This window comes from Alligator sinensis, unplaced genomic scaffold (genome assembly GCF_000455745.1).
Source record: "Alligator sinensis unplaced genomic scaffold, ASM45574v1 scaffold137_1, whole genome shotgun sequence".
Lineage (NCBI taxonomy): Eukaryota > Metazoa > Chordata > Crocodylia > Alligatoridae > Alligator > Alligator sinensis.
Window position 1 is genome coordinate 221,639 of NW_005842545.1, and position 18,526 is coordinate 240,164.

Sequence of the window (18,526 nt, forward strand, 5' to 3'; positions counted from 1 at the left end):
TGATCGTGACATCACTTCCTGATGTGATACCACTTCCTGTGAGGTCTTTGAATATGGCTCGCGGGCCCACTGGGTGATAAAAAGTTTGTGATCCGGCCCCACATTCAAAAAGGTTGGACACCCCTGATCTAGGTAGATCTATTTACATGTGTGTGCACATGCGTGTATATACCCCCCCACACACTATATAGGGGTTAGATATAACTGCATAGCTCTATGTAGATATATCTAATCCCCAGATATCTGTCTTACTTTTATTATTCTAATATTATAAAAGCCTAAGTCTGTCTGTCTGTCTGTCCATAATGCTTTATTCATGCTCTGATTGGCTGACAAACAGACAATCAGAGCGTGAAGAAGTGTTCTAACAGGTGGCACCCTGCTGCCATGATGGTGGGGACACGGGGGATAGAGCGGGGGGTGCGAGGCCAGCACAGTTGGCCTTGCCTCCCCCACCCTGCTCCCTGGAGGCGGCAGCAACAGAGCAGACAGAAGGAGGGGACAAGATTTGCCCCTGCAGCCCCCCCACCCTGCTCCCTGCAGGTAACATGGCGGGGGGTGGCAGAGGGGAGTGGGCCTGGGTCCAACATGGGGTGGGGGAGAGGAGCCGGCCTGGACCCTAAACAGCAGAAGAGAAGGGGGAGTGGGCTCTGTCCCTGCCCACCCCCTGTCATTCTTGATGGGCAATTGGATAGTCTATTGTATTTATCTGTATCTGGAGGTCCCTTCTAGCCCAACTTTTCTGTGACTGAAGGGCCCTGCTGACCAAGAATTATCAGCCAGACTGAGTTGACTGTGGTCATATGGGGTATTGGTGGCACAGAATGGGTCACACAGACCACCAGCATGTGTTGATGGAGCCCCAGGACCATCCTCCTGTCCCTTCTAGCTCATTCACAGGAGTATTTCTATCCCCCCACCACCAACAAACACAAGGGAATCAGCAGTGAAGGTGGTGGAAGAAGCAGCCAGTGGGAAGTCAGTGGGTGTGTTACCGTCTCACAGAGAAAGCAAGTTGTTCTTTCTCTGCATCTGTATCTTTCACCCCATGTCCCCTGGAGATGGATATGTTTGATTGGTGAAGGAATGGGATTGCTACGTTGGCCTCCAGCCAGTTTTCTTTGGAAGGAGGCCATGGAGGGGGCCCCTACTTAGAAGGCTTTGAAACTTGGAAAGCTATACATTTCTCAGCAGAGTTTGTAGTAATTATACACACTGAAATGTAAAAGGCAGGTCTGTGGGGAAAGCCTGAGAAGGCTCCAACCTAGTATTTCATGCTCAAAAAGATCTATGTAGATATATCTGTATGTGTGTGTGTGTGTGTGTGTGTGTGTGTACACACACATGAACATATAGGGATTAGATACATCTATATAACTGTATGTAGATAAATATATATTGCTAGGTAGAGAGGTTAGATATATCTATATAGATCTGTACAGATATATCTACGTGTGTGTTTGTGTGTGTACACACAGATATATAGGGTTTAGATATATTTACATAGATTTATGTAAATGTATCTAACTCTTATGTATCTATCCATTTTTACATTGTACTCAGTAAATGTATTTACATATATGTGTGCATATGCACACATGCATGCACGCACATAGACATATAGAGGTTAGATATATCTATGTAGGCCTATGTAGATTTATCTAATCCTTATTTATCTAAATTTATATTTACATAGGTCTGTATAGATATACATATTTATCTCTTTCTCTCTCTCTTCCCCCCACCCCATAAAGTATGTGTGTGTGTTTGTATGCACATACACACTGTATGTATACAAGTTTCCCTCGCTTTATGTGAGTTCTGTATGTGCAAATTCGCTCTTATGCAATGACCCTTTTTATACCAAAAATTTGTTATATGCGAGGTAAATTCACTCTTATGCAATCAGTGTGGTGAAAGCCTGCGGTCAGCTGCTTTGTGCAGTGCATTGTGGGAGTGATGTGCAACAAAATATAGTCTCCTGTGTGGATCTGTGCTCCTTGCTCGTCTGCAACACATATTTCTGTAGTTGCCATCCCCATTATGATAGTGCCCTGTGCTTGTGTGTATTGTATGCTGTTGGTGAGCACCAAAATTGTCTTGTAAAAATGGTAGAAATAGGTCTGGCGGTCAGCACAGTCAAAATCTTGGAACGTATCCCTATTTGTTCCATTGTAAAGTGGGTTCCCTTTATGCAAATTCGAGTTATGCTCCATTTTCCAGGAACACATGTGCAGCATAAAGTGAGGGAAAACTGTATATACCTGTATTTCTTCTTGGGGTGATTATTACCTGGGTCATGGTCCATTGCTGAATAGCCAATGAAAGAGGTCAGGGATAAAATGAGAAATTGGAAATCTGTACAGAAGCTTCAGATGATTCTTTAGTTAGAACAGAGAAGAATGGAGTTGTGATGTTTCATAGCTGAACCGGGAGGAGTGGGAACTTGGATGCCTGGGTGCTGTCCCTGGCTCCAGGATGGGAAAAAGAGGGTATATCTCTCACATGCTAATCATTGTGATTCAGACTGGGCTGCCAGAGGGAGCAGAGCATCTGTGAGAAGGATGTAATAACACACTCAGTGCCATAAAAAAGGATGAGGGGTGTTTAGGAAGCAAACCCAGCTTCTGCCTTCCCAAACCAGATAGGAGGCATATCCTTCTAACCTAGGTCTCTCCCTTCCCTCCCCACCAAGACTGCTCAGATCCAAAGACAACAGATTTAAGCCTGTAATTCCTTTTTTGGCTTAGCCAGAAATGAACCGGGCAAGAAACTCTGTGCCAAAAACATGCCACCTCCCCTTGCTTAGAGATTGTCTGGCTGTGGAAGGCATCCAGAGATTCAGAAGCGGCTTTAATTTTATTAATTTCCCTGCAGAGAATCACAGAGTTGCAGCAAAGCCAGGCTGGCAGGGCCCTCATGGAATCATAGATAATTCAGGCTGAAGGAGACCTCCAGAGGCCAAGTCCAACCCCCTGCCTGAGGCAGGATCAGCCCTAACCAAAACATCCCAGAAAAATTCATTTTTCAACCTCTTTGTAAAGCTACCATCCATCCTGACACAGCACCAGACATCACATCTGAATCTGCCACAAGTAAGCAGGGGGACCACAGTGGCCAATGTCCTGCTGCTGTAAAAGTTATTAATATACTCTCAAGAGATCCCAGGTAGAGGCTGTGACCCCTGCTAGAAGAAAGCAACCCCCTCCCCCAAGTCCATACCAATTTAACCAGGGGATCAAATTCCTTCCTTCTTCCAAATGTGGTGTTGGTCTGACCCTGAGCAGAGGAGCAAGACCCTCTAGCCAGGACCCTACAGGTTTGAGTCCCAGCAGGAGCATTGGCACAGCTCAGTCACATCTCAAGTCATCCCAGGTTTTGTCCAGCAACCACTACTGCTCCAAACTCTGCCTGTGGTTATGAGTTTACTCAGGTTCAGAAGAAGGGGGGTGTTCAATGAAAGCACATTTAATCAGCCAGAGCAGGAGAACATTAAGTAATGAGATGCGATAATGGGCTCTTTCCAATCTCTGGCCATGCTCATCTGCTCCCACAAGTCTCTTGGGCCCTGGGATTACGATGAGGTTGTGTCTGAAAAGGTAGCCCCTGAGGGCTGGTGTCTGCATCTGAAGAAGGATGTTGGGGAAGAAAATAAGCAGGAAGGTAGAATGGGAGAATTAGGAAAGGTCCAAAGAAAGGCAGATTCATTAAACAAAATCTCACCATTTTGCGTGTCTTGCCAGCACCTCCAATGCTTCACTAAAAGTGATTTCCACACCTGAGCTAGGGAGCTGAGTTAATGTTTCCACCCATGAGTTTGTGTTTCTAGTTTGAGTTAAAAACTAGGTTGTGAATGGAAGCTATGTTACTAGGAGAAGCAAACAGCTAGCAGCGTTGCAGAAGTAAGACTAGCATAGAAATGCCACTATTGCTGCCAAGTAGTTGGCTTTAAACTTTGGCTGGATGAGGAATCAAGGGAAGGTGGGGTGTGACTGCACCCATGACCCTTCCCAGAATCCTCCCCTGCTAGGGACCCACGTTCCTTCTGCCACATGCCAGGACTGGGGCCTGAGCCCCACACTAGCTCCACCTTCACCTACATGCCAGGATCAGGCCCTGTGCCGCCCTGCACTCCTAATCTACTGCACAGGGCCATGCCCTGTGGGGCTCTCCATGTACCCATGGGCTGGATGACCTGGTATGGAGGGCTTGATTTGGCCCACAAGCCCTGGGTTAGACAATGGATGTGTTTGGGGTGTTTTGAATAGGGTGAAGGTTGCTAGGTCACCTTGAGTATACTTTGGTTGCTGTATGGATTGGGAGAGAATTCTACCCCACCCCCTGTTGCTGCTATATGTCAGAATGTTTTGAAGCCTTCCTCAGGGTCATTGGGTATTGGCTGCAGCCCAGGCTGGGGATGGTGATGGTGATTCTGTCTGCTAACTGCTTCTGGTCTCCCTACTTATATTTCACAGCCTTAGAGATTTTAGCTCTTTTCTCAGAATCTTGGATCCACCCTTGGAGACCAATTTTCAGCAGCAGTTAGGCTTTCAGCTTGAGTTAAGCAGGAAAGGGAGGACAAATAAGTCAAAGACGAAGCTCTGTCCCTGCTTTATGTACATCTAACTCAGGAAAATATTTTTCTTCATTTTTCTTTTAAAAAACAATGTGCCTTGTATTTTGGGTGTGTCATACATGAGACAATATGGCATCTCTATAGAGGGCCCCATCCTGCCATGCCTGTATGGTTCATAGTTCTGTCTCCTACATGGTCAGTGATGCTGGGGAAGCAGTCTTTCTGACTCCCTTCTCTTCTCCCATTGCAGCTTCCAGCTTTGGGAGATCTAGGATGTTCTAATTCAGAGACTGCCCCCTGACCTCCATGCTGTAATGTCTCATTTATAATGTCAGACAAGGTTCTTTGGATAAATCTGAAATCTTTTATCAGACCAACTCAAATAGTTTGAAAAATTCTTCTTAGCAGCTTTCAGGCACAAACACCCTTCATCAGGCTGAGGAAGCGTGACCATCTGTAGACGTTTCCTCAGCCTGACAAAGGGTTTATAATGTGCCCTTTCCTCCACAAAAAATTCAGTCACTGGAAGTCAGGCTGTGCATTATAATCAAGGAAATGTGGTAAATGTCACTTCTGCTGCTTAGGCCTCTACTGGGGGTGGAGGGGAATGAAAGTAAAGTGAAAAATATGTTAACAACTTTTGCCACAGCAGGATGTTGACCATGGTTGTTCCCTCTGTTTTACTGGTGACAGCTTCAGGTGCGATGTGTTGGGGTTGTGTCAGGGTCAAAACTGGCTTTGTATAGAATGGTTCAGATAGGGATAATATTGCCTCTGGGTGGGTGTTGGACTAGATCAGCGTTTCTCAACCTGTGGGTTGCAACCCAAAAGTGGATCACAAGAATATATGAGAAGGTTGCGAACAATCTTTAAAAATGGATTCTCCTTTAAAGAAGAAAAACATGGGGAAACTGTTTTTTCCCTTGCAGGCTATCAGAGTTCCAGCCTGTTAGGGGCTGCTTGGGGGCTACCCCCTACCCCGTGCACTAGGTGGGGCTTGGACCTGGGCATGGGGAACAGCAGGTAGGGTGTGAGTGGCACTGGGTCAGGACTGGTCATCCATGTTTGCAAATGGATCCTGGTACAAAAAAGGTTGAGAACCACAGGACTAGATAACTTCAAAAGGTCCCTTCCAGCCCAACTTCTCTATGATTCTGAGTGCTACACACAGGGTTGCCTAGCTGCTGACTGTGGGATCTCTCTTTTTCCTCCTCCAGGCAAGGGAAGATCCTTTCTTTTCCTCATTCCACCTTTCAGAAACTAGATGCTTGTTTCCTTGGGGTTGGAGCAGAGGCATGTTGTGTACTTCCTCCATACAGTAAGGAGGGAGTTGGGGCGGGGATGGGGGGTGTGTATTATGTGCTGGAAAGTGTGGTAAACAGGGAGTTAGGGGTCAAGTTGCATGCTATAAAGTACAATAAGTAGAGAATTGGCGACATGTTTTGTGTGAAAATATGGTAAACAGGGAGTTGGTAGGGATAGAGTGTAGGGGGTGGATAGATCAACAGATAAGAATGTGGGGTGAATATATGGACAAATAAGAGTGAGAGTGGACAGAAGGAGAGAGAAATGGATAGAGAGTGTGTAGTGAGCAGATTGAGAAATGGATGGAGTGTGGGATAGATGGAGTGTAGCATGGATAAATGGAGAGATAGTATGGGGTGGATAGTCAGAGAAATGGATACAGAGTGTGGGGTGGATAGATGGAGGGATGGATGGATAGAGTGTGGTTTAGATAGACAGACAGACAGGTCTGCTTAGTTTAGAAAAATAACACTTGAGGGGGGACATGATGAGGGTTTCCAAAACACTAAATAGCAAAGAGGAAGTCAGTAGGGATTTGTTATGGACTGTCCCTCACCAGACAAGAACAATGGTTCACCACATGAAGCTAGCAGGTTGTCAGTTTAAAACTAACACAAGGCAGTTCTCTTTCCTTCAGCGTGTCATTAAAAGGGTAGAGTTCGTTGCTACCAGATGTGGTGGAAGCTGAGAGTTTAGCCAGTCACCAAGGGGCTAGACAGTAGGTACTGAGCAGGGGAGTGAGGGGTGCAGCCTCTGCATCGGAATTCCCCAGACTTTCAATGCTGGAGGCTGCAAGTAAGAAAGGAACAGGGGAAAAAACCCTCATCAGATCCAGCTCACTTTCTTTTTCAGCATCTGCTCTCTGCGGCCATATGACTCAGGAGACAGGGCAAGATGGACCTAGGGTTTGACCCAGTCAGTGGCAGTCCATATGTTCCTATGAGTTGCCGGGGGTGGTGGGGGGGGTTGTGCGCTAGAAGGTACGGTAAGCAGGGGTTTGCAAAGCTGGAATTGGGGGCTAAGCTGGAGGGAGATGGGTGGGTTGTGGCTTTATAATGAGTTTCTTATATAGAGCCCCCACCCCAACCTGGAGATCATTTTGCAGTCTCAGTGGCTTTCACCTCCTGGAAACAAATCTTCTTTTCTGCCTCCTCCTCCTCTTCCTCCCCCACCCCTCTTCCCCCTCCTCCGCAGGTTGCCATGGGGACACTCCAGTAGGAAACCAACGCTGCTAACATCACGATGCACCCGGCATTGTGAAGGGAAAACTGAGCAAACACCCTCCCCTGGGTTCCCTGGAGGGGCCCACATGGTTAGTCATGGCCACAGACTCCGGCGCAGAAGAGCCTGAGAAGCCCCAAAGAGGTGTCTCCTTGGAAGGCGACATCCTCATGGCAGAGACCACTTTGACCATGGAGGACAAGGAGCCTGCCCACTCCCTAGCTTCTAGTGGGGGCCCTACGGAAAGGAAGCGCTTCTTTCGCAAGAGTGTGGAGATCACAGAGGAACGAGACCAGTTGGGGCCAGGTGCCCAGCCAGAAGAACATTTCTCCACTGGCCTTCTCCTAGCTGGACAGGATGCCAAGAGTGAGCCAGGCCCCAAAGCTTCTTCAGAGCCCCATAAGGAGAAGACCAAAAAGGAGATCGAGGAGGAGGCAGAGATGAAAGCTGTGGCCACCTCCCCTGGTGGCCGGTTCCTCAAGTTCGACATTGAGCTGGGCCGCGGGGCTTTCAAGACAGTTTTCAAAGGGCTGGACACGGAGACGTGGGTGGAAGTGGCATGGTGCGAACTTCAGGTGTGTGCCTTGCTCTATGGGGCAGGTGTGGGAGGTGGGCGGGGGACAGTGTTGAACACATGCTTCCTTTAAAAACTCCAGCTCCCGGCTAACAGATTTCGGCGGGGAGAGGTAGAAAGGCCAGAGATGAGACCTCTTGGCTGTGTGGTATGTCTGCACTTGGTATGGGGGCTGGCCGTGGCTGGAGACGCAAGATATGGAGCTTCTACACCCTCCATGTCTTACCACCACTACCTGCTGTGCCCTTATTGACAAACAAAAAACTCAAGAGCCTCATGGATTTTATTAACAGGAGCAAATCAAAGGCATGGATTCTCCTGTTCTGTTTGGCATTGGTGTCCCATGTCCAGTCTCGGGCCCTGCACATCAGGAAGGAGGTGGACATGTTGGAAAGAGTCCAGTGCAGACAGACCCAAATGATGAGGAGCCTGGGAAGTAGGATTGATTCATAGATTGTAGAGTTGGAAGGGACCCCGAAGGATCATCATGTCCGACCCCCTGCCCTAGGCAGGAAAAGGACCGAGATCAGATGACCCCAGCCAGGTGCCTATCTAGCTTCCTCTTGAAGACCTCCAAGTTGGGTGATTACTACCACCTCTCTTGGCAGCCTGTTCCAGCTTCTGGCCACCCTCTGACCCTGATGGGGACAGGCTGAATGATCTTGGGAGATTGAGTCTGGAGAAGTGATGTTGGAATGGGGATTGGATTACAGCCTTCTTGAAGGCCAGTGCCAGAGAGGATGGAGATGATTTAGGGGTCTGGGAAGTAGGACTGATGAGAACAGGCTGGAAGAGCTCAAGGGGTTGAGTCTGGAGAAGAGAAGCTGGTGGGGGGGTTAGATTACCACCTTCCCATCCCTGAAGGATGATGACAGAAAAGATGGAGATGGGCTTTTATCTGTGGCCATGGGGGACAGGACTAGGAGCAGTGGCTTCAAGCTGCGGCATGGCAAACTGAGGTTGGAAATGAGGAGGAACTTGCTGCCTCTGAGGGAGGTAAAGCATTGGAACAGGTTGTAGAATCTCCACAGAGAAGTGGTGGAATCTCCATCCCTGGAGATGTCCAAGAGTAGGTTGGGTGGTGTAACAAGATCCTACTCCAGGGGTGTCCCTGATGCCCCTGGAGCCCCCTCAGACCTTGTCAGCTTCACTCGCTTTTGGCCAATCTCCCTTTCCACTTTCCTGCCATGCCTTGTTGTATTCATCTTTTTGAAAAAGACAGGCTGCCCCAGGGTTTCCCATGCTTGATCTTACACTCCTCACATTGTCTCTGCTCTCCACCTGAAGGGCTAATTATATGGGCTCTGTCCTCCCCAGTACCCATGCCTCACAGATGTCACACATACTAATTGGATTATAACTGCCCCTACAGGCTCTTGGCTCCATTTGTTCTTATGCCAGCCCCTCTATGAGCCACTCTGGGCCCTTCAATCTCCAGCTGTGGCCCCACTGGCTTTCGGTCCTTCTCCTTAGATCCTGGCTTCGCTCCTAGGCCAGTTGAGACCCATGGGCTCTCTAGCCCTGCCAGTCTCTGGCTGTGGTCCTCCTTGACTTTTGGCCTTTCCTGAGCCCTGGCCCCACTTCTAGGCCAGTGAGACATATGGGCACCCTGGCCCTACCTACTCCCTGGGCCCTCTGCTCTCTTTTTGAGCCCTCTGGCTTCTCTTTTCTGGGCCAGCTGGGACCTCCTTACCTCCACATAGTCCCTTCCACAAACCACCAGCTGTTTCCCAGCCCTAAGGCTACATGCTGGTGGTTCTGCTGGACCTAAGGCCACACACCCATGGATGTAGTTGGTGTGAGCCAGAGTCACTGACTCAGCAGCCTGCTCAGGAGCATCTTCCCTGTCAGCTGCTAGGGTAAGATTGCCCATCTACCTAAGGCCCTGAATTTATATATACCTCAAGTGCAGCCCCTTCCCACAGGTGTCTTCCTTGATTATTACCTGAGCTTTTTCTAGATCATTCTCTCCTCTTAAACTGACAGGCACGCTAAGTGCCCTGTCACAGGTGGACACTGGACTGGGATGGTTTAGTCAGGGATGATCCTGCCTGGAGCCAGGGGGCTGGGGTTGAGGTGATCTCCTAAGACCCCTTCCAGCGCAACATCCCCATGATGCCTTCTCAGATCATAGGACTATGAGAAAGCAGGAAGGGGGTGACAGGACAGAGATGGGTTTTTCTCTTTGGCCATGGGGGACAGGACTAGGAGCAGTGTCCTCAAACTGTAGCAAGGGAACTGAGGCTGGGGATGAGGAGGAACTTGCTGCCTCTGAAGGAGGTTGAGCATGAGAACGAGCTGCCTGGAGACATGGTGGAGTCTCCATCCTTGGAGAAGTGCAAAGGCAGGTTGGACAGACTCTCTGACAGCTCAAGGAGCTGCTACATCAGATGCAGGTGTCTTCTCAAGGCTCAGCCCACACTAATGGCTCCGCAGAAGGCTGGGAGACCCCACAGAGTCAGGTGTCTTATATTCTGGGGTGTGTTGTATACAAGGAAAATACAGTCATTTCATGGTCTGTGCTCAGAGAGCATTTCCTTCCCATAAGAGATATCAAAGTGCCTGTAACAGGTCCCAATAGATTTATGTTGCTTGGTAAAGAAAAGGCATTTGATAATCATAGAGAAATCATAGTGACATCAGGCTGGAAGGGATCTCCAGAGGTCACCTCTAGTTCAACCCCATGCTCAAAGCAATCCAAACCATCAAGACAAATCTGTCATCTAAACTCTTCATAAAACTACTGACAACCCCTGACATAAGACATGACAACCAAAACTGCCACAGGGAAAGCAGGGGGACCATGGCAGCTAACATTTTGCTTCTGTCGAAGGTTGTTAATATATGCTCCACAGATCACAGGTAGAGGCCATGCCCCCACTACAGAGGAATGCAACACCCATCCCCCTTCCCAGTTCATACCAATCTAACCAGGGGATAAAAGTCCTTCCTGCTCCCAAATGTGACATCAGTCTGACCCAGAGGGCAAGACTCTAGCCGGGATACTCTGGGTTTGAGTTCCAACAGGAGCATTGGATCAGCCCAGTTACCATCCTCAACCTGGGTTGCAGCCAACAACCAGTGCCTCTGAAGGAGGCTTAAAAACACCCGTAGCAGCAAGAGCAGGCAACCAGCAAAGCCTAGAAGCCTGGAAAATCCCCATAGTAGAATATAGGCTTCACGATACTTAGATCATCCCTGACTGGTGGCTGTCCAACCTCTTCTTGAACCCCTCCAGTGTGGCAAGTCCACAACTTCCCTGGGCATCTATTCCACTACCTCACTGTAGTCTGGTAGCTGGGCCATGAAAGATTAATTGTCTTTTCTGGGTTTTTTTGCTTAATTTTGACTCGGCCATGCAAGGAGCCTTGTAACCTACACGAGGAAGGATCTGTACTAGATTTAATCCCCTGATAAATACTTTCAGCCCTTTGTCCATACTCCTTCCTGGTTCTCATTGTCTTTCCTACTAGAAGTACAGGTGAAAACAAAAAGATGACAACCTTGACCCTTTGCCTTTTGGCTACTTTCTCAGCCATCAGCTCATTTAAGTGTCTGCATGTTTACTTTGGTTTATTGATGAGGGAGAGATTACATGGTGCATTCTCAAAGTGACCTGCAAGAAAAACTGGCTTTCTTTTATAGAAGAACCATTCAGCCCTTGATCAAACTTCCTTGCAAGGGAGTCAGGCTGGTTCTGAATTGGCTGTTGATACAAAGAACATCCTGGGTACAGGAACTCTCTAGCAAGTGGAGAAGAGGACAGGATGGTCGTGACACATTGAGGAGTGCTCTCGGGCTCCAGACACCCTTTGTTAGCCCCAAGGCCCTCCTCAGAAAATGCCAACTCTTTGCTTTCACTCTTTGGTTGACGAAGAAAATACAATAAGGGTAATACTTCAGTTGCAAAAAACTCAGAAGGGCCCAATGGGCCAGGATAGTTTTGACAGGAGGAGAAGCTTAGGAGAAAAAGATGAAAGAACTAGAATTATTTCATCTGGAGGAGAGAAAACCAAGGGGATAGGATTTGATCACAGTCATCCAATCCCTGAAGGGCTATGCCAGAGAGGCTAGAGAGGATTTAAAGCAGGGTTTGTCAACCAGGACTTGGGAAGGCCCTAGGGGGTATGTGCAGGTGGGTGGGGATGGAGTGCTGCCACCCACCACCCTGTGCTGCCACCTCCCAGGCGCAGAGCTGGGGGGGGGCGAGGCCAGTGGTGCCCCTTTGCAGGCTGCACAGGTGCTGCCTGGCCGGCCGGATTTTAGCCAGGGGAAGGGAAGCTCGCATGCAGCAGCTGCCACTGCCACCCACCACCCCATGCTGCCACCATTCCACATCCAGCCATGTGCCACCCCCCACTCCCCACACCGCTCTGTGTCCGGCCACCAGGGGTACACTTATTAAAAAAGGATGACAACCCCTGATTTAGAGGCCTGGGAAGTAAGACTGATGGGGACAGGCTAGAAGAGCTCAGGGGATGGAATCTGGAGAAGAGAAGATGGAGGGAGGATTGAACCATAGCCTTTCCATCCCTGAAGGATGGAAAAAGAGAGATCCCACAGTCCCTGTATGGCTGCAGGGAACAGGACTAGGAGCAACAGCCTCAAGCAGGAAAACTGGAGCTGGAGATGAGGAAAAACTTGCTGACTGTGTGTGGTCAAACATTGGATCCAGTTGTGGTGCTGTGGTGTCCCCATCCCTGGAGATGTCCAAGAGCAGGTTGGATAGACACTGGGTTGGGATGGTTTAGATGGAGACAATTTTGCCTGGAGTAGGGGGTGGGATCAAGGTGACCTCATGGGGCCCATTCCAGCACAACATCCCTAGGATCCCATCTTGAATTGTATGATTATAGGAAAGCATAAAGGGCAATAACTGAGAGAATGGAAATGGGCTTTTCTCTGTGGCTGTGAGGGGCAGGACTAGGAGCAGTGGCCTCAAGCTGCAGCAGAGAAAACTAAGGCTGCAGATAAGGAGGAACTTGCTTCCTCTGAAGGAGGTCAAGCATAGGAACAGGCTGCCCAGAGATGCAGTGGAGTCTCCATCTCTGGAGAAGTCCAAGAGCAAGTTGGACAAACTCTAGGCGGAGATGGTTTTGTCAGGCATCCTGCCTGGAACAGGGGGCTGAGGTCAGTGTGACCTCATGAGGTGTATTCCAGCCCACCATTCCGATAAACCTATGATCTGTCCATATATGTAGGCAAAGTAGCTGTGGGGCCTAGATTTTAAACTGGAAGTGCCAGATTTCTGTAGGAAGATGCCTCTTTATCCCAGTAACTTCTCAGAGGTCTGTTGAAATGCCTCAGTATTTTTGTCTTTATTTCTTTGCTAAACGGGTATTTTTTTTAACGATCATGGAATGTTTTTTCAAAACCAATCTCTATCCTGCCATGGGTATATCTAGGATGTTAGAAAAGGGGCTGTAAATGGTATCATCACATACAACACAACATACATGTTTCAAAGAAATCTTAGAGATGTGGAGCTGGAAGGGACCTCCAAAGGTCACATCTAGTCCAACACCCTGCCTGAGGCAGGATCATCCCTATTCAAACCATCCCCGACACATCAGTCATCTAACCTCATGATCAAGTGACTGTCTACCCTGATATAACATCAGACATCATACCCCAACCTGTCCCAGGGAAAGCAGAACCATGACAGCTAGTGATCTGCTCCTAATAAAGGTTGTTATATAAGTTCAAGAGATCCCAGTTAGAGGCCGTGCCCACTATTACACAGGAAGGCAGAACACCCCCGCCCCTCCCCGCCCTCCTTAGTTCATACCATCTGACCTGGGGTAATATTCCTTCCTGACCCTAAATAGTGGGGGGCGGGGTGTTAAGCCTCTGTCAGAGGCATTGAGTGTCAGCTGAAGCCCAGGCTCGGGATGGTGACTGAGCTGTGCCAATGCTCCTGCTGGGACTCAAACCTTGAGGCTCCTGGCTAAAGGTTCTTGTCCCCCTGCTCAGGGTCTAACTGATGCCGCATTTGGGGTCAGGAAAGAATTTGACCCCCCTGGGCAAATTGATATGGACTCATGGGGCTTGGCTTCCTTGGTGGTGGGGGTATGACTCTACCTGGGATCTCTGGAACATATACTAACAATCATTTACAGCAGCAGGATGTTTGCTGTGGTCCCACCTCTCTGTGGCAGGGTTGGGTGTGATGTCTGGTATTGTGGCAGGATGGACAGTAGTTTTATGAAGAGTTTGGACAGTGGATTTGTCTGGGCTCATTTGGACAGGGATGGTCCTGCCTCAAGCTGGGTTTTGGACTAGATGTGACCTCTGGAGGTCCCTTCCAGCATTATTTTAAGCCACAAAGATGCAAATAAAGCCTCAGTTTTTAATGGCATGGGTGACTGAAAACAGGTTCCCAATAGAAAAGGTGGATATTTTCCCCCATCTCATGATGGCTTTAGGTCAAGGCTGCATGCTTTGGTAGAAGATGCTTGAGCTGAACACAACCTGAGAGATATTCACTGGCCTGCTCCAGCTAGCAGGGGTGCTTAATCCCTGGCCCACAGGTGCCATTGGTCTGACTTTGAGTAGAGGGGCAAGACCCTTAGCCAGAAACCTCCTGGGTTGGAGTCCCAGCATGAGCATTGACACAGCCCAGTCACCATCCCCAGCCTGGACTGCAGCCAACACTCAGTTCCTCTGAGGGAGACTTAAACACACCCCAATACATGTAGCAGAAAGGTGGGGAGGAGGGGAAAGCCCAGAACCCTAGGAAATCGCCATAGTAGAATTTAGGCATCACTCTGCTAAATCATCCCTGACCCATGGCTGTCCATCCTCTTCTTGAGCACTTCCATGGATGGAAAGTCCACAACTTCCCTGGGCATCTATTCCACTGCTTCACTGTTCTAACTAACCAGCCTTATGCAGGATTCCACCCCCCGCAGCTTCCAGTTGGTACGATACTGTGACTATTCTCCCCTCTCCAGGACAGGAAGCTGACCAAAGCCGAACAGCAGAGGTTCAAGGAAGAAGCAGAGATGTTGAAAGGTTTGCAACACCCCAATATTGTCCGCTTCTATGACTCATGGGAGTCCACAGTGAAGGGGAAGAAGTGCATCGTCTTGGTCACCGAGCTTATGACATCTGGGACACTGAAGACGTGAGTCTCTCCCCCTCCCTCTTCACCCCCATTCTTTCTCCCCCACTCCAGGTGTAGTTGAGCTAGTGGTTTTCTTTTGATGTTAATCTACCCTTGCTCTTTTGATCCAACCCAGGGGCCTCACAAGCTTGTTCCCATAGCATCCAGCCAGCCCAGATGTCCTGGGACAGTCCTTGATTTCAGGGCAATATTTAGGGTTGCAAGCACAATAATTTTTATTTATTATTTTTTTCACTGACAGTCCGCAAACATTTTTACTGACTTTTTTTCTTTTTACTGTCAGGATACTCTGGATACCAAAAGTTTAGCTTTAATCAGCCATGGAGGCCAGTATTAAACAAAGGGATGACTGCAAGATATAGGGCTCTACTCTCAAGTCCAAGGTAGAAAATCAGGGGTAAAACCACATGAGTAAAAGTTACCTTGGTATAAGTGTGGTGTGGAATAACAGTTTGCCCAAGGCAGGCAGAGTATGACAGCATCCCTTGTTAGGCTCAAGGCACTCTCAGAAAATGCCAGGTCTTAATAACCAATGAATGCAACCTAGGGAAAAAAAAAAAGCGTCTTGCAAAGCACCTAGAAAACCCACAGCAGGTCAGGATGTTTTTTAACACTCTGGATTCCTATTTGAAATCCCTGGGCTCATCTTGTGAGTTCTGTATGCATCCCTACCAGTGATGACATCATGTGGTGCCCCCACAGCACCTCTGAAAAGATCTCGGGGCACCCCAGTATGCCACGGCATCCTGCTTGAGACACATGGGGCTAGGAAATATGCTCCCACCACCTAGTGGCAAAGTGGAGCAGCAGCTGCACATGCCATATTTTCTGGCATACAATATGCCACCCATGGGTAGATCTATGGTTTTAAAAAGGTGAGGTGTTGGGATGGCATGGCTCATCACATACAACACAACATGTATGTTTCTCCACTTAAAGAGAAACTAGAAACTTTACTAATATGTTAGCGGGGCTTTAATTACAGTATTCATTTTAAGATCCAAGCAAAAAACAATAGAATTATTGGAATATGTACTGATTTTCTAGATTATTCTCGCCTAGGTTGCTGTGTTTTTTAAACTTTATATATAGTCAAAGGCTAGTAGTGTCATTAGTCCTGTGGGGTATAGTTTTAAAGGATACAGCCTCTGAATCAGAACTTCCAAGACCTTAAATGCTAGAGGCTGTGAGTGAGAAAGGAACAGTGGAAAGAACCCTGGTCAGACCCAGTTCACTTTCTCTTCAGCATCCACTCTCTGCCACTATGTAAGATGGGAGACTGGGCAAGGTAGACCTATGGTCTGATCCAGTCAGTGTCAGTTCTTATGTTATCCTCTTAACTATTGGAATATGCATGGATTTGCTAGATTATACATTAAATTTAAAAACCGCAAATTAGGCAAAAATAGTCAAAAGATAGCACATTATTAGTCCTGTAGTCATTATAGATAAATGCACATCTCTTACTCAGATTGAATGTTTTGACAGGGATGATAGGGATAATCTTACATCAGGCACAGGGTTGGAATAGGTGTGACCTCTCGAAGTCCATTCCAGCCCAAGTTCTGTATGCTTATATGGCAGCGCCTCCAATACTTTACTGTCAGTCATGTCCACACTGAGTTAATAGGACCATATCTGAGTTAATGCTTTTTGCTAGAGCTAAAAACCGTCTCAAGAGCTCAGAAACAGAAGAGAGACATTACTGGGAGTGACTAACAGAACAACATGGCAGAGGAAAGGATAGCTTGACTAGTAGAACATCAAGTTTCTTTCAAAGGAGAGAGGATTGTTCACATCTGTGGAGTGAAGAGATTAGCAAGAATCAGGGAGATATCAATGAGCCATAGACATCATAGAGAGGTAGGGCTGGAAGGGACCTCCAGAGGTCACATCTAGTCCAAGACCCTGCCTGAGGAAGGACTATCCCTACCCAAACCATCCCAGACAAACCCGTCATCTAGACTCTTCATAGAACTAATGTCAATCCTGAAAAAAACCCTAAACTTTGTGCCTGAACCTGCCACAGGAAAAACAGAGGAACCACAGCAGCCAATTTCCTATCGCTGTAATGGTTGTTAATGTACAGTCCAGATACCCCAGGTAGAGGCTGTGCCCTCCACTACAAAAGAAGGCAATCCCCCCCCCCCGGTCCATACCAATCTGACCATGGGGTAAAATTCCCTCCTGAATCCAAAAGCAACATCAGTCTGACCCTGAGCAGAGGGGCCAGACCCTCTAGCCAGAAACCTCCAGGTTTGAGTCCCAGCAGCAGCATTGGCACAGCCCAGTTGCCATCCACAGCCTAGGCTGCAGCCAACTTCCAATGCCTCTGAGAGAAGCTTACTCTGACACATAGCAGAAAGATGTGGGGGAGGGGGCAACCAACAAAGCCCAGAAGCCTGGGAAATCCCCACAGTAAAATACAGGTATAGTGATACCTAGATCATCCCTGACCACTGGCAATCCAACCTTTTCTTGAGTACTTCCAATGATGGAGGGCCTACAAGTTCCCTGGGCATCTATTCTATGGTCTCCCAGTTCTAACACTTGGCTTCAATTGGCTACCTCAGCTACTGCCTGAATAGAAATGCCACTGCCTCTCCTAGGCAGTTGGTTTTAATTCAGCAGAAATTAAGGTGGGCGGGGCGGTTGGCAACTGCACCCCCTGAGTCTGACCCTGGTGCTGCCTTTCTTGTCCTCACGCTCGCAGGTACTTGAAGCGCTTCAAAGTGATGAAGCCCAAGGTCCTGAGGAGCTGGTGCCGGCAGATCCTGAAAGGGCTTCACTTCTTGCACACCCGCACACCCCCCATCATTCATCGGGACCTCAAGTGTGACAACATCTTCATTACAGGCCCCACAGGCTCGGTGAAGATTGGGGACCTGGGGCTGGCCACCCTGATGCGCACGTCTTTTGCCAAGAGTGTTATTGGTAGGTGGAGATGCCAATTCCTGGCATTGATGATGGGGTGGGGGGCCGATGGCAGATGACATAACGTGGGCAATAACACGGAAGGTCCTGCACCTAGGACAGAACAGTCCCATGTACCAGTACAGGCTGGGGCTAACTGGCTAGGCAACAGCTCTGCAGAATAGGACCTGGAGGTTTCAGTGGACAATAAGCTGAATATGAGCCAACAGTGTGCCATTGTTACCAAGAAGGCGAACAGCAGACTGGGCTGCATTGGTAGGAGTGTTGCCAGCAGAGCAAGGGAAATGATTCTTCCCCTCTAGTCAGCACTAGTGAGGCCACATCTGGAGTACTGTGTCCAGTTTTGGGACCCCACTACAGAATGGATATGGACAAGTTGGAGAGAGTCCAGCAGAGGGCAACAAAAATGGTTAGGGGGCTGGGGCACATGACTTCTGAGGAGAGACTGAGGGAACTGGGCTTACTTAGTCTGGAGAAGAGAAGACAGAACAAGAAGCAATAGTCTCAAGTTGCAGCAAGGGAAGTTCGGGTTAGATATTAGGAAGAACTTTCTCACTAGGAGGGTAATAAAACCTTGTAGGGAGACAGTTAGACGGGCCAAAGCTACCATGGAGCTGAGGATGGCATCCCAAGTAAAGGATAATAAGAAATTGTTTTTTAGATATATAGGGAGTAAAAGGAAGGCCCAGGGAGGAATAGGACCCCTACTAAATGGGCAGAAGCAATTGGTGACGGACAGGGGGGACAAGGCTGAACTCCTCAACGAGTTCTTTGCCTCAGTGTTCCTAAG

General features: G+C 48.3%; 1 protein-coding gene across 1 annotated transcript in view; it reads left to right on the top strand.

The window, feature by feature from the left end:
* The window catches only part of WNK3 (WNK lysine deficient protein kinase 3), a 65,811-nt gene that overhangs the window by 11,959 nt on the left and 35,326 nt on the right, over positions 1 to 18,526 (top strand). The window contains exons 2-4 of the mRNA XM_025213733.1: positions 7,076 to 7,677; positions 14,630 to 14,802; positions 17,516 to 17,736. Coding sequence (XP_025069518.1) covers positions 7,201 to 7,677; positions 14,630 to 14,802; positions 17,516 to 17,736 — 871 coding nt within the window. The 5' untranslated portion in view covers positions 7,076 to 7,200. The remainder of the gene's footprint in view (positions 1 to 7,075; positions 7,678 to 14,629; positions 14,803 to 17,515; positions 17,737 to 18,526) is intronic.